The 16,815-nt window shown below is 36.9% G+C and overlaps 1 protein-coding gene across 2 annotated transcripts in view; it reads left to right on the top strand.

The window, feature by feature from the left end:
- LIN28B (lin-28 homolog B) overlaps positions 1-16,815 on the top strand; it is a 127,995-nt gene that overhangs the window by 69,573 nt on the left and 41,607 nt on the right. For both annotated transcript variants that reach the window (XM_060167912.1, XM_060167913.1), the window contains one exon: positions 11,949-12,133. In XM_060167912.1, the coding sequence (XP_060023895.1) occupies positions 11,949-12,133 (185 nt within the window). The remainder of the gene's footprint in view (positions 1-11,948; positions 12,134-16,815) is intronic.

Raw genomic sequence — 16,815 nt, 5'->3', positions numbered from 1 at the left:
TAATTTTTGTGAAAGGTATAGGACTGTGTAGAATTTTTTTTTTTGGCATGTGAATGTCCAGTTGGTCCAGCACCATTTGTTAAGAAGTGGATTTTTTTTGGGCCTGTCACTGCTGTGGCCTCTCCCGCTGCGGAGCACAGACTCCGGACACGCAGGCCCAGTGGCCATAAATCACAGGCCCAGCCGCTCCACGGCATGTGGGATCCTCCTGGACCGGGGCACGAACCCGTGTCCCCTGCATCGGCAGGCGGACTCTCAACCACTGCGCCACCAGGGAAGCCCTTAGAAGTGTTTTTTTATATGTATATATAATTATATCTAAATATATAATATATACTTAATCTAAATATGTACTATAATATATAATATAATAATTACTAATATATAAAAGAAATGTAGAATTCTTTCAGTTTGATGAAATATGAATATCATTGAACGTTAGATTCAATTGTGATATTTAAATTTTTTTTAATTTAGCCATCATGTATTAAGTACTTCTAATTTTCAAAGGAACGCAATAAAAATAAGATGTCCAACAATAAAAGGGTCGAATACTTACAATTCAATGTATCAGCTAAGAAGTTTTACAGAAAATTTTTAATAAGAGTTAAGCAGAACAATTAAGGGGTAAAAGGTGAGCATGAGTTGGGTAGGGAGGTCTGCCAGAGGCCTGCAGCTTCAGGATTCTAAACCTAATGTTGAGACCTTGGTGTTGAGGGACAATTGAAATATTCTGGAGAATGTTACACTAGGCATCATGGTATACAAGGGCTTTTGGTGTCAAATGATCTGGCTTTGAGTCCTGGCTCTACCATTAATCAGATTTGACCTCTCAGTGTCCTCATCTAAAAGAGACAAAGTCACACTACTTTGTCCTTCCTCCCCACCTCTTTCCTTTGCTCCCCACCACCCTGATTCTCTTCCTCTGCCTTGAATATATACTGAGCACCCGCTGTGTTTCAGGGATGGTTTTAGGTGTGGGGATGTAAATGAAAAATTACAGTATGGTAGGTATTATAATGGTGAAGTATACCATATATAATTAAAAAGAAGTACCTATATTTGCTCAAGAATGTCATGAAAGAGTTTGAAGATGAGATCGTGTTTAAACTGAAACTCAGTAATGTGCAGACATTTGCCAAGTGGGTGTCAGGGGTAAGGGTAGGTTGGATCAAATGAAAGCATTCAGACAGTGCCTGTGGGTTTTTTTCCCATTATGGTTTATTATAGGATGTTGAATATAGTTCCCTGTGCTGTACAGTAGGACCTTGTTGTTTATCTATTTTATATATAGCAGTTTGTATCTGCTAATCCTAAACTCCTAACTTATCCCTCCCTGAACCCCTTTTCCCTTTGGTAACCGTCAGTTTGTTTTCTATGTCTGTGAGTCTGTTTCTGTTTCATAGATAGGTTCACTTGTGTCATATTTTAGATTGCACATATAAGTGATATATGGTATTTATCTTTGTCTGACATACTTCACTTAGTATGATAATCTCTTAATCTCTAGGTCCATCCATGTTGCTGCAAATGGCATTATTTCATTCTTTTTTATGGTTGAGCAGTATTCCATATATATACCACATCTTATTTATCCATTCATTTAGATTGCTTCCATGTCTTGGCTATTATAAATAGTGCTGCTATGAATATAGCACGTGCATGTATCTTTTCGAATTAAAGTTTTCTCCAGATATACACCCAAGAGTGGGATTGCTGGGTCATATGGCAACTCTATTTTTAGTTTAGTTTTTTTTTTTTTTTTTTCGGTACGCAGGCCTCTCACTGTTGTGGCCTCTCCCGTTGCGGAGCACAGGCTCCGGACGTGCAGCCTCAGCGGCCATGGCTCACGGGCCCAGCCCGCTCCGTGACATGTGGGATCTTCCTGGACCGGGGCACGAACCCGTGTCCCCTGCATCGGCAGGCGGACTCTCAACCATTGCACCACCAGGAAAGCCCCTATTTTTAGTTTTTTAAGGAACCTCCATACTGTTTTCCATAGTGGCTACACCAATTTACATTCCCACCAACAGTGTAGGAGGGTCCCTTTTTCTTCACACCCTCTCCAGTGTTTATTATTTGTAGACTTTTTAATGATGGCCATTCTGACTGCTGCGAGGTGATACCTCATTGTAGTTTTGATTTGCACTTCTCTAATAATTAGTAATGTTGAGTATCTTTTCATGTGCCTATTGGCCATCTGTATATCTTCTTTGGAGAAACGTCTCTTTAGGTCTTCTGCCCATTTTTTGATTGGGTTGTTTGTTTTTTTGTTATAGAGTTGTATGAGCTATTCGTATATTTTGGAAATTTAAGCCCTTGTTGGTTGCATTGTTTGCGAATATTTTTTCCCAGTTTGTAGATTGTTTTTTCATTTTGTTTATGGTTTCCTTTGCTGTGCAAAAGCTAATAAGTTTGATTAGATCCCATTTATTTTTGCTTTTATTTTTATTGCCTTGGGAGACTGACCTAAGAAAACATTGGTATGATTTATGTCAGAGAATGTTTTGCCCACGTCCTCTTCTAGGAGTTTTATGGTGTCGTGTCTTATATTTAAGCCTTTAAGCCATTTTGAGTTTATTTTTGTGTATGGTGTGAGGGTGCGTTCTAACTTCATTGATTTATGTTGGCTGTCCAGCTCTCCCAACACCAGTTGCTGAAGAGACTGTCTTTTCTCCATTGTATATTCTTGCCTCCTTTGTCGAAGATTAATTGACCATAGGTATGTGGGTTTATTTCTGGGTTCTCTATTCTGTTCCATTGATCCATATGTCTGTTTCTTTGCCAGTACCATGCTGTTTTACTGTAGTGCAGACAGTGCCTGTTTTTAATAGGTTCTTGAACCTGTTTGTTTTCTCTTACCTCTCTCCCATAGGCAGACCTGGATACTTACAAAAATAGTATAAACCATTTATTGAGCTGCTATTCAGTCTGCTAAGCACTGTTCTAGGCATTTTATATTAATTATTTAGAGTCTAGCAATAACTGTAGTAGACATTTTTTATTCCTTGAAGATATTATTATCCCCAGTAGATAGATAAGGAAACTGGAGCACAGGGTTTTTTAACATGTCTCTGGTCATGCAGTTTGAGGTTGTAAGTAGTAGGATTAGGATTCAAACCAGTATTGAAATCCAACTTTAATCCCTGCCTGCTTTCCATTATGTCACTTTAAATACCATTCCAGCAGTTTTGCCAGTTTTAGTGTACCCTTCTCAGTTTTGAAGTACAGGCCAGATGAAGGGACTTAGTTAGGATTTACTTCAATATCAAGAAAAGTATAAAAATCTCATTATTTTTAATCCTATTTATGTGAAATTTAGTAATTTGACTGAGGCTAAACTGGATTTTATCTATTTACATAAAGCTCAGTAAACATTGACTTCTACCAGGCCACCATATTTCTTTTAGCTTCTATTTTCTTAAGGGATTTGAGTTAAGTAAGGACTAAAATCTCGAGAACGCGTAAAGGGAAATTTTAGCATTGACTAAAAAATAGTTACTCGTTCATTTCGATCTCTGTCTACATAGACAGAGTGAAGTCATAGAATTAAAAATACGTATTTTAAGAAAGGATAGAGACTTGTGTTCTATAACAGAAAGAAAAGAAGGAGACCCACCCAACTGTAAGCAATTTGTCTATCGTTGTGTAACACATTAGTTGTTGGAGCCAAGACTAAGTCCCAGACCTCCTAATACTTAGTCCAGTGATATTTTTGTTGTGTTCTTATACATACCTCAGGCTTAATGATTCCTGGGGTATCTTGACATGTAGATCAAAAGCATATAGTCCTTGGGGACTTCCCTGGTGGCACATTGGTTAAGAATCCACCTGTCAATGCAGGGGACACGGGTTCGAGCCCTGGTCCGGGAAGATCCCACATGCTGTGGAGCAACTAAGCCTGTGTGCCACAATTACTGAGCTTGCGCTCTAGAGCCCACGAGCCACAACTACTGAGCCTGCGTGCCACAACTATTGAAGCCCGCATGCCTAGAGCCCATGCTCCGCAACAAGAGAAGCCACTGCAATGAGAAGCCCGCGCACTGCAACGCAGAGTAGCCCCTGCTCGCTACAACTAGAGAAAGCCTGTGTGCAGCAGCGAAGACCCAATGCAGCCATAAATAAACAAACAAACAAACAAACAAGTTTATTTTTTAAAAAAAGCATATAGTCCTTAAGAGTCTTAACCATTATTCATGCATATTATGTAATATGTCTGCTGCATATTGTGTACTAATTAACTGCCCTTCACTCATTGTATATTTTTCCACTGATACCTTAGAAAAAAATACTCTTTCTCAGAAAAATATATTAAAATATTGAAAAGCAGAATATATTTGAATTTTCAGCTCTTTAGCCTCCTAATATTATCTGATATTCCAGAATTTTTTTTCTAACATATCTGTATCACCCAGCTTTATTGGACTGAAATTCTTCTACAACTTAATTTTAATTATATTCTGCCTAACAATGAAGTGAATCACTTAAGTCTATTGTTATCATTAAAGTAAGTCAACTATCAAGAAGGTATCAAACAAAAATAAACAAATGGGACCTAATGAAACTTAAAAACTTTTGCATAGCAAAGGAAACCATAAACAAGACAAAATGACAACCCTCAGAATGGGAGAAAATATTTGCAAACGAAGCAACTGACAAAGGATTTATCTCCAAAATATACAAACAGCTCAATATCAAAAAAACAAACAACCCAATCCAAAAATGGGCAGAAGACCTAAAAAGACATTTCTCCAAAGAAGATATACAGATTGCCAACAAACACATTAAAGGATTCTCAACATCACTTACCATTAAAGAAATGCAAATCAAAACTACAATGAGGTATATCACATCACACCAGTCAGAATGGCCATCATCAAAAAATCTACAAACAATAAGTGTGGAGAAAAGGGAACCCTTTTGCACCGTTGGTGGGAATGTAAATTGATACAGCCACTATGGAGAACAATATGGAGGTCCCTTAAAAAACTAAAAATAGAACTACCATAGACCCAATACTGGGCATATACCCTGAGAAAACCATAATTCAAAGAGAGACATGTACCACAGTGTTCATTGCAGCACTATTTACAATTGCCAGGACATGGAAGCAACCTAAGTGTCCATCGACAGATGAATGGATAAAGAAGATGTGGCACATGTATACAATGAAATATTACTCAGCCATAAAAAGAAACAAAATTGAGTTATTCGTAGTGAGGTGGATGGACCTAGAGACTGTCATACAGAATGAAGTAAGTCAGAAAGAGAAAAACAAATACCATATGCTAACACATATATATGGAATCTAAAAAAGATAAAGGTTCTGAAGAACCTAGGGGTAGGATAGGAATAAAGACACAGACGTAGAGAATGGACTTGAGGACATGGGGAGGAGGAAGGGTAAGCTGGGACGAAGTGGGAGAGGGGCATGGACACTACCAAATGTAAAATAGATAGCTAGTGGGAAGCAGCCTCGTAGCACAAGGAGATGAGCTTGGTGCTTTGTGACCACCTAGAGGGGTGTGATAGGGAGGGTGGGAGGGAGATGCAAGAGGGAAGGGATATGGGGGATATATATATATGTATAGCTGATTCACCTTGTTATAAAGCAGAAACTAACACACCATTGTAAAGCAATTATACTCCTATAAAGATGTTAAAAAAATAAAAAGAGGTATCAATTGGCCTGTTCAAGGAGTGGTGGTTAAAAAAAATGCCAGATTTTGATTTTTAGTGTTGTTGTCTTCCAGCCGACAGTGTTAGGTAATCATTTCTGTGATGAAGCACTTGGAGCAGTCTTGCAAAGATGTTTGTACAACATCACTATCCATTTACCAATAAATTTTTCCATGGGGCAAGTAATAATTTATAGCAGGTGATATGTATGGCTTAGAATGTATTTTGCAAAACCAGTTCCTCCTTTCAGTTTTAGTTTATTTGTAACCATCTCTTGCTAAGACTATGACAGTTACCTTGTAACAGGCATCCCCTGTAACAGAGATACAATCCTCATGTCTCCACACATCCATGGTATTGCCAAAAAGGTGATATTTTTTTAAAACACAGATTTGATCTTGCAACTTATGAAAGCAAAACGTATCAGTAGGTGTTTATTTTATACAGAATGAAATGCTTAAGATATCAATAAATAATTTCCATTTTCTGGCTCTAACTTGCATTTTCCAGCCTCATTTATGGTCACCCTCTTCACACTAATATACTTAAAGTAAGCTTTTTCCCTTCCCCAGATATCTGCTAAGTATCCTGCTGTACGAGCATAAGGTTAAGCCATTAGCTCAGTTTGGATTACTGTTTTCACTCTCCATTGAAATCTCACTCTCTCTTCAAGCAAGGAGAAATGTACCTCATGTGTAAAAGCTTCCATAATATGTATTCCATAAAATATGCTTCACCCATATAGGCCTCTCCTTGGCATTCCCTTTAGCTCTGGGAAATTTTCTCATACTGTTCATTTAATAATAATAATTTGTCTCCTCCATCTTCTGTATTTTCTTTCCCTGGACCTCTAATCCAAGGTTTGGGTATATTTCATTTGAGGGGATCCATTTGTCCTATGTGCCGAGAGATTTTCTAAACTTTTATTTCCAACTCAATTTTGTTTTTAATTGTCTGAGAGTATTGTTAAAATTCTCTGATTGTTTTTGTTCTTGTTTTATTGATATTGTCTCAAATATCTGTAGAGATATTAATTAGGTGATGGATAAAATTTCTTTTGTTCCCTCATTTATCTTGGCTTTTCTTCATTATGCTGCGTGTTTTGTGATTCTTGGTTGCCCCTTCAGGTATATGAATGAGGGGTAAGAATGAGGGATAGGAATGATTTAAGGTTGAGTGGGTAGGGAGACAGCTCTTGCACCTGTGGCTTCCTAATTGTCGGAATGAATAGAGGTTTGTGTGTAGGATCCAATTTTTCACAAGTTGTCTAGATACTTCCTTCAGTCTCTTAAGAGAAGGGCCTCACGTTATTTGCATTGGGGTATTGTTTGCCTGTTTTCACATGTGTAGGTGGGAATAGGGGTGGGAAAATGAAACGGGCATCTAGTCCATATACAAACTTTCCATTAATCCTTCTGTTTTCGTTGTACATGTAGTGTCTCAGCACAGTCTCTCTGAGTTCTGTTAGGAATGATGGTTCCTACTTCTGCAGCTCCTTTTATTAGTTTTCCTAGGGTATGGCTCCTTCAACTCAGTTGACCAGTCATCAGTCTTTCTAACTTCCAGAAATTTCTTGAAGTCTGCTTTCTCTTGATGGCATCCCCCTTCTCTTCCTTATTGTGAATTTATTTCTTTTTATTATTTTATTGTAGTTTTGATGCCTTTTAAAGAGGAACATGAGACATGTTTATTCAGCCTGCCATCTTAAATTGGAAGTCAGCTTATGTTTCCTAGATAAGACAATATACTCTTACTTCTAAGGAGAATCAAGTATAAAACTGTAGCAACACTTTATTGGTTTTCTAATCGAGTTGGAGAGAAAAAAACACGTGCCAAAAGAGATAAGTAATCTCATCACTAATGGGAACCTTGGGTAGAATCCTTGGCAAATAAAGTTTAGTATTTGGACCACTGTCGTTTGACTCCATGTTCCTGTCATTCTTTGAAAGTCATTTAAAAATGATTGGGAGGTGGGACTTCCCTGGCAGTCCAGTGGTTAAGACTCTGAGTTCTCTCTGCAGGGAGCGCAGGTTCGATCCCTGGGCGGGGAACTAAGATCCCACATGCTGCGTGGTGCAGCCAAAATAAATAAAAATAAATAAAAGAAATGATTGGGGGGGCTTCCCTGGTGGTGCAGTGGTTGAGCGTCCGCCTGCCGATGCAGGGGACGCGGGTTCGTGCCCCAGTCAGGGAGGATCCCACATGCCGCGGAGCGGCTGGGCCCGTGAGCCATGGCCACTGAGCCTGCGCGTCCGGAGCCTGTGCTCCGCAACGGGAGAGGCCACAGCAGTGAGAGGCCCGTGTACCGCAAAAAAAAAAAAAAAAAAAAAAAAAAAAAGATTGGGAGGAGGAGAAGGAATATAGCAAGGAAATTGAGAGTCAGTATTTTTAAAATTCTGAAATAAATTTTTTCCAAAATGAATTTTAAATTTTGGAATAAAGGGAAGTGGGAGAAAGGGGAGCCTTATTTGGTTGGAGGAAGAGGAACACAAATTAAAGGTGTTAGATGAGTTAACTCAATATGTGCACATTCAAAGTTGGCCTGTCCCCTTTGTAAGTGCCTGATATCTTAGCAGGCATGTCAGCAGCTTCTAAATGCTTCTACAATCATTTGGTCATTCCTTTGTTCATTTATTCATTCAGTAATTGCGATTTTTTCCTGTAGAAGATAAACGTCTATTTTGTCCAAACAAATAGTGCAGATGACAATGTAAGCCCAAACACCAAATGTCTCGCCTTATGAAAGTCTTACACGTAGATTGAGCAAAAATCTACATAAATCTGCATTCTTGGTTCTCATAGTCAGAGCGTCATGAATCGTGAGGCATAGCAATGAGAGTGATTAGAGAATATTGGAAGAAGGAAGAACAAGAAAAATAGATCCATATTAACTTCTGAATGGAGTCAGAGAATAACGTTATTACCATGAACCATTATAATCCTATCAGCATTTTATTCCAAAGGTATCATGCACAGTGTCACCTTGACACTAAAAGTAGAAGTTATTTTATGTAGCAGAAGTAGGAGCTGGGAAATTTGACTTGACATGAGCTTAACCCCTTAGAGTTCAGTCCACCTTTTTTTTTCAAGTGAGAGTTGGACTAAATAATGATTAATGATCTTACTGATGCTAAATCTATGATTCTTTTACGTACTTATTGAATGATAGTTGTTTGCAGGCATTAGGCTGAGTCCTTTGGGAAATACTAAGATATATATCACAGTCCCTGACCTTCAGGAGAAGAAAAATCCAAAAGAGCAAATAAAAGTAAGGCATACACAGATATCTGCATTATGTAGCAGTGTATTATAAAAACTATATACAAGAATCAATTAAGTGAAAGAGGAGGGAATTTCCAACTTGGGCAATTGAGGATGATTGCAAAAAGGATCCTATGAATTATGCCTTGAATCTTGAGTAAGATTTTGATAGACAGCTATGACTAAGAGAATAATGCATCCCCACCAGCCTAAGTTGGAGTACAGAGATGAGAAAACGTGAAATGTGCTTAGGGAAGTACGAGTCAGCCAGCTTTATTAGAGTAATGGGAAAGGAAGTGGAAAATATACCTAGAGGTAACATTATGAGTGGTCTTACCTACAATTTAAGGGAAGTATTGTAGATTTTTGAGACAGGAGACCAACAGGCTAAGATTTATTCGGAGAAGATATGCAGGTGTGGAAGATGCTAAGGAGTAGGGAGGAGAGTTGATGCTGAAATAGCAATGAAGAAACTATTACACTCATCCAGGTAGGAAATAGTTAGGACCAGAAGTAGGGCAGTGGCAATCCAATGAAATGGTTGGGGCAGATGAAAGTAAGAATGCACCTGATTCAGTAAATGGTTGGGTAAAACTAAGGATTGGAACCAGTATGACTGGAAAAATGGGGGCACCTTTAATAAAAATTGCCAAGGCAAGGGGAGAAGTTGATTTTTGTGAAGAAATAAAATAAGCTAAGTCCCCACCTTTAACAAATCTTTCCCACTTATGTAGCAGCAATTTTGGTGTAATAGCAAAGATAGAATATTCTCTGTGAATTCTTGTCCTTTTCTTGCAAAGCCATTAGAGTTTCTTACGGATATTATTATTGTCAATTACTGTGAATCTAAATTGCCTTATGTACTCATTTGGGGAAGGAGGGGAGTATATGACAGAATGGGGGGAAAAGTATTCTTTCAGAATATCGTGAAGAATAGCCAGAGAGCAGGATTTTACTTTAGATTCAGAAAATGCAGTTCACTTACAAATGATACCTATCAAAAATTGTAATAATGGAAAATGGAATCAAGTGTGCCAGTACACTAGGAACTATGAGGAAATAAGTGACAGAATTTTGATTATAGAAACAAAGCATGAGCGTATGACAGCTCTAATTAAAACTGCTATGCCTCCCTCCTCTTAATTGCGGTAGTTGACCCTATACGCCACTTCATCTGATTTGATAATCTGCACTTTTTAGAGTAGGGAGTCAGAAAGGAAATGAAAGCAAAGGACTGTTTATAATTAGTGAGGAGAGAGTTTAGGAGAAAAAAATAGAAGATTTGGAAATATTATATAAAGCTTTAAAAGCAATAATTAAAAAAAATTTTTACAGCATGTAGGCAGTTGTGATTTTTTTTTTCTCTAATTCCTACACAGCATCAGGGAGCAGAAAAGGTGCTGCCAAATTACACTTCCCCGTGCAGGCTTTCTCAGTGTCAGACGACCTGAACTAGAAACTGGTTGAAACCCCTGTTTTCATGTGCCGTATTACTTTCATAATGAAGAGTCTCCTTTTGCATTGAAATTTGAAGTGTTGTTTTTATCTTTTCCATGTAATTATTTGGTTATATGTAATTATTTACCTACCTTTAGAGTCATGGACTTGGGAAGGGTGGAGATTTTTCTGGTCCAGCATTTCCCTAAGTATGTTAATCATCTGTAGTTATAAAGAAAGGTCTCTGGGATCAATTAGGTCGGGAAATTCCTGAGTTAAACAAGATTTTTATTTCAGTGGAGGTTGGGGAGGGTATGAAATCTCAGAGACTTTAATATGCTAATATGATCCAACTAAGAAGAAACTAGGTGTAGCAATTCACAAACTTATTTGACCACCAGATCCTTTTTTCATGGAATCTTTTTCAGGACCATTGTTCCTCTGAACACATGAGGGGAAACTCAAATTCCTTAATTTTACAGATTAAACAGAAAAGAGAGAAATGACTCATTCAAAGTTGCATGCCTGTTTTCTTAAAGAACTGGACTTGAACCAGGGTCTCCTACCTACTATATTCAGATTTGCTTCCTTTTGACCCCAAATTCAGAAAAGTCTTAAAGAACTACATCGTACTCAAAATTAGATCTGTAAGATGTACACGAGGGGATTTGAAGAAATAAATAAAATTAGAATGATTTACTTATAATAATAGAGTTTGAATTGGCACATTGACTTTGATGAAGAGTTAGATCGAAAGAGCCAATTATTTGTAACCAAAGTTACACTTTTCCAATCAGGAAACTTTTTTTTTTTTGGGTAAAAACTAAGTATCTTTCAAATTACAAAAAAGCTCAAACAACACAATAATGTGTATATCCAGAAGCTTCCCCACTTTCCCAAAAAAGGACTAGAGAAAAATGACTGTTCATGATTTGCTGTCGATTGTTCCAGACCCCATTGCTACATAAGTAAACATGTATCTTTTAAACACTTCTCTACATAGATGGTGTTATGGTAGACACACTGTTCTTTACCCTTACTTTTTTTACTCATCAGTATTACATGTTCATCTTCCCCACATTAATACATATAGATCTTTTAATGGCTCAATAGTGTTACATTATATACCTCTACTATCATTTATTTCATCAGTTTCCCATTGATGGACCTTAGGGTAGCTGTAACTTTTCTACCAGGCAGCAGTGCCGTAGTGAATTTTGATGTAAGTTTTTGTGTGTGATGGGGGTGGAGGGACCTTTGTGTGAGTATGTCTATAGGAGAGTCCTTGAAGTGGAATTGCTGGGTCAAAAAATATACACATTAAAATTTTTGTAAGTATTGCCAAATTCCTTTAAAAACGGTATTAGTTTATTCTCCCACTGCCAGCATTACAACAGGAAACTTTTAAATGGTATGCCTTTCACTGAACTTTAAAAAAAAAGATTTTATACTTAGCAATGAATAACTGGGGATATCTTGCTGTGTTAATCTTAAAATCACAGAGATAATTTATAAAGCATTAATAATCATGATCTCTCTTTCTCTCTCCCTCCCTCCCCTGCTCTTCTCAGAGCAAATTATTCATGGAAGGATTTAGAAGCCTAAAAGAAGGAGAACCAGTGGAGTTCACATTTAAAAAATCTTCCAAAGGCCTTGAATCAATACGGGTAACAGGACCTGGTGGGAGCCCCTGCTTAGGAAGTGAAAGAAGACCCAAAGGGAAGACACTACAAAAAAGAAAACCAAAGGGAGACAGGTAATCATTTTACCTTGTTAGCCTGTGAGTTTATTGTATTTGGAAAAGATTTCTAAAATTTTAATTTATATTTTTATTATGTTATTAAATCTAGCCACAATAAAATAAAATGCAACCACTGAGTATTTGAATCGAATTTATCAGAAATATAGGCTATCTTGCAACTTGAACTCTCTGCAGAATATACTTAACTGAGCCTTCAGTATTGCACACTAGACAGTCTCCCAACCATTATTTCCACCAGACTGTTCAGAGACCACAAATGGGAAGTTGAAGTTCCCAACAGACAGAGGTGCCCCTCTGTACATCTTAACACCTCACCTGTTTTTTCAAATGAAAATACGTTTATTATTTTGTCTGTTTTGAAAAGATAACTCACTACAGAAAATTCAAATATGAAAAAAATCACTGGAAATGTTAACTACAGGTGGGAATCATAATATATATGCAGTATTTTTGAAACTTGCATTTGTTTTCACTTAGAAGTGTATGGTGGAACATTCCATGTTAGTCTTCAGCACCTGCATAAATTCCCACTGTGTGAATGTACCAAAATTTAAAATAAGGCTATGTTAAATTAATTTAATTGTTAAATTTAGGCTATTTCCAGTATTTTAAATTTATCAGTAGCACCATAGTAAGAATCCTTATATGTACATTTTTTTAAATTGTCTGATTATATCATAAGGGATAAATACCTAGTACTGAAAAAATCTGGATCAAAAACTATGCACTTTAAAAATTTTGATATCTATTTCCAAACTGCTCTTCAGAAATGGTTAGGGCCAATGTACAACCCCTTTAAAATTGAGACTGCTCATTGAATAATGTCATCTTTTAAATCTTTTCCAATTACATAGGTTAAGAAATGCAGCTTACTTTTTTCTTTGCATCCTTTGACTAAGGTTAAATATATTTTTATATGTTAATTTTCATTTTTATTTTTTTCTTCTGTGAATTGCATGTTTCTTGTCCTTTGCTTATTTTCCACTGAGATGTTCATTTGCTATTGTTGATTTCTAACTTCTCTCTTTAGAAAAGAAATCTCAGTTTTCCTCTTTCCTATGCTGGGAAGAACTCAGTTCTTCCATATTATGTTTCTCTCCTGTGTGTCTCCATTACTTTTACACAGACTGCTTCACTTCTGGTCACCAAATTTGTGGAGGTTTTTCCCCACACCAAGCAATTCTCCACAATGCCAGCTGGGTGTCCTACAATTTAACTCAATTCTGGCACTGTCTACCTGGAGATAATGTCGGGTCCCATAGGTTAAGGGCTCAGTCCCACAAGGCTGTCCCACCACATTTCAGATGCCAGTTGCAAGTAACCCAGGTTACCCGCAACTTCTGTCTGAGTTGGCTACAAATCAGAGGTTTCCACGACCCTCTCCTCAGGTTTGTTTAATTTGCTAGAGCAGCTCACAGAACTCAGGGAAATGCTTAGATTTACCAGTTTATCAAGGTTATGATAACAGCAGATAAAGGATACAGATGACAGCCAGATAAACAGATACATAGAGTGAGGTCTTGAGGGTCCCGAGCATAGGAGCTTCTGTTCCCAGCGGGCTGGAGTGCTTCACCCTCCCAATGTGGATATGTTTGCCAACCTGGAAGCCCTCTGCATTTTGTACTTTGGGGATTTTACAGAGGCTTCATCACATACACTTGATTTTCAACCCCTTTTCCTTCTCAAGAAAACTGGGAGTGGGGCTGAAAATTCCAAGCTTCTAATCATAGCTTGGTCTTTCCAGTGATCAGCCCTCACTCAGGAGCCATCCAGGAGCCCACCCAGTGTCACCTCATTAGAACAGAAGACCCTCCTATCACCCAGGAAATTACAAGGGTTTCAGGAACCCTGTGTCAGGAACAGAGGTCAAAGACTGATATTAGAAAAAGAGGTGCTTCTAGTGTTCTTGTCACTTAGGAAATTACAAGGGTTTTAGGAGCTCTGTGCCAGGAACCAGGGGCAAAGACCAATATATATTTCCTGTTATCTCACATTCTCTTTGTATATTTATCATGGTAATCTTTTGTCTCAAATATATAGGAAGTATCTTTTTCAGCTTGTGAAATATATGCGCGCGTGCACATACACACACACACACACACACACACACACACAATGGACTATTACTCAGCCATAAAAAAGAATGGAATCTTGCCATTTGTGGCAACATGGTTGGACCTTGATGGCATTACTCTAAGTAAAATACTATATACAAATGCTATATACATCTGTAATATATTTTAAAACTTTGAACAGTTTCCACAAAGGTGTGAGGTAACATCTCATGGTGGTTTTGATTTGCATATCTCTGATGATTAGCAATGGTGAGTCTGTATGTCTTCTTTGGAAAAATGTCTAGTCAGGTATTTTGCTCATTTTTAATGGGATTGTTTGGTTTGTTTGTTTGTTTTGATATTGAGTTGTATGAGCTATTTATATATTTTGGATATTGACACCTTCTCAATCGTATCATTTGCAAATATTTTCTCCCATTCAGTAGGTTGTCTTTTCATTTGTCAATGGTATCCTTTGTTGTGCAAAAGCTTTTAAGTTTAATTAGGTCCCATTTGTTTATTTTTGCTTTTGTTTCCTTAGGAGACAGATCCAAAAAAATATTGCTAGAGTTAATGTCAAAGGGTGTTCTCCCTGTGTTTTCTTCTAGGAGTTTTATGGCTTCCAGTCTTACATTTAGGTCTTTAATGCATTTTGAGTTTATTTTTGTATATGATGTGAGAAAATGTTCTAATTTCATTGTTTTACATGTTGCTGTCCAGTTTTCCCAGCACCTGTTACTGAAGAGACTGTCTTGCCCCCATTGTGTATTTTTGCCTCCTTTGTCATAGATTGATGGACCGTGTGTGGGTTTATTTCTGGACTTTCTCTCCTGTTCCATTGATCTAGGTGTCTGTTTTTGTGCCAGTACCATGCTCTTTTGATGGTAGATTTGTAGTATAGTCTGAAGTCAGGGAGCATGATTCCTCTAGTTCAATTTTTCTTTCTCAAGATTGTTTTGGTTATTCAGGGTCTTTTGTGTTTCCATACAGATTTTAAAATTATTTGTTCTAGTTCTGTGAAAAATGCCTTTGGCATTTTGATAGAGATTGCATTGAATCTGTAGATTGTCTTGGGTACTATGGTCATTTTAACAATATTAATCCTTCCAATCCATGAACGTGGTATATCTTTCTATCTGTTTGTGTCCTCTTCAGTTTCTTTCATCAGTGTCTTATAGTTTTCTGATTACAGATCTTTTACCTCCTTAGTTAGATTTATGCTTAGGTACTTTATTCTTTTTGATGTGATTGTAAATGGCCTCTGCCCATTTTTAAATTGGATTGCTTGTTTGCTTTTCGCTGGTATGAACCCTTTATATTCTTTGGATATCAGATAGATATCAGATAGATAATTTGCAAATATCAGATATCAGATAGATAATTTGCAAATATTTTCTTATCTTATCTTTCTTATCTTTTCTATCTTATCAGATAGATAATTTGCAAATATTTTCTCCCATTCTATAGGTTGCCTTTTTTGTTAATTGTTTCCTTTGCTGTGCAGAATTTTTAAATTGGATTGCTTGTTTGCTTTTTTTAAATTGGATTGCTTGTTTGCTTTTCGCTGGTATGAACCCTTTATATTCTTTGGATATCAGATAGATATCAGATAGATAATTTGCAAATATCAGATATCAGATAGATAATTTGCAAATATTTTCTTATCTTATCTTTCTTATCTTTTCTATCTTATCAGATAGATAATTTGCAAATATTTTCTCCCATTCTATAGGTTGCCTTTTTTGTTAATTGTTTCCTTTGCTGTGCAGAAGCTTTTTAGTTTGATACAGTTCCATTTGTTTTTTGCTTTTGTTTTTGCTTTTGTTGCCTTTGCTTTTGGTGTCAAATAATTGCCAAGACCGTTGTCAGAGAGCTTAAGGCTTATATTTCCTACTAGGAGTTTTATATTTCAGGTCTTATGTTCAAGTTTTCAATGTTCTGAATTGGTTTTCCTGTATGGTGTAAGGTAGTAGTGCAGTTTCAGTCCTTTGCACGTGGCTCTCTAGTTTTCCCAACACCATTTATTGAAGAGACTATCCTTTCTGCATTGTATATTTGTGGTTCCTTTGTTGTAAATTAATTGACCACATATGTGTGAGTTTATTTCTTAGCTCTCTGTTTTGTTCCATAATCTATGTTTCTGTTTTTATGCCAAATGCTTGAGTACTGCTTGAGTACTATTGCTTTGTAGTGCAGTTACAAAGTACAGTTAGAGATCAGAGAGTGTGACACCTCCAGATTTTTGTACTTTCTCAAGATTGTTTTGGCTATTCTGGGTCTTTTGTGGTTACATACAAATTTTAGGGTTGTTTGTACTATTTCTGTGCAAAAGTCCATTGTAACTTTAGTAAGGATTGCATTGAATCTGTAGATCACTTTAGGTGATATGGACTTTTTAATAGTATTAATTCTTCTAATCCATGAGTACAGAAATCTTTCCATTTATTTGTGTTTTATTCAATTTTTAAAAAAATTATTCATTTTCTTTCATCAGTGTCATGTAATTTTTAGTGTATAGATATTTCACCTCTTTGGTTGCATTTATTCCTAGGGATTTTCATTCTTTTTCATGCAATTGTAAATGGGGTTGTTTTCTTAATTTTCCTTTTTGATAGCTAGTTG

Source organism: Lagenorhynchus albirostris, chromosome 12 (genome assembly GCF_949774975.1).
Source record: "Lagenorhynchus albirostris chromosome 12, mLagAlb1.1, whole genome shotgun sequence".
Lineage (NCBI taxonomy): Eukaryota > Metazoa > Chordata > Mammalia > Artiodactyla > Delphinidae > Lagenorhynchus > Lagenorhynchus albirostris.
Note: the sequence above shows the minus strand (reverse complement) of the source record. Positions and strands in the feature narration are given on the sequence as shown.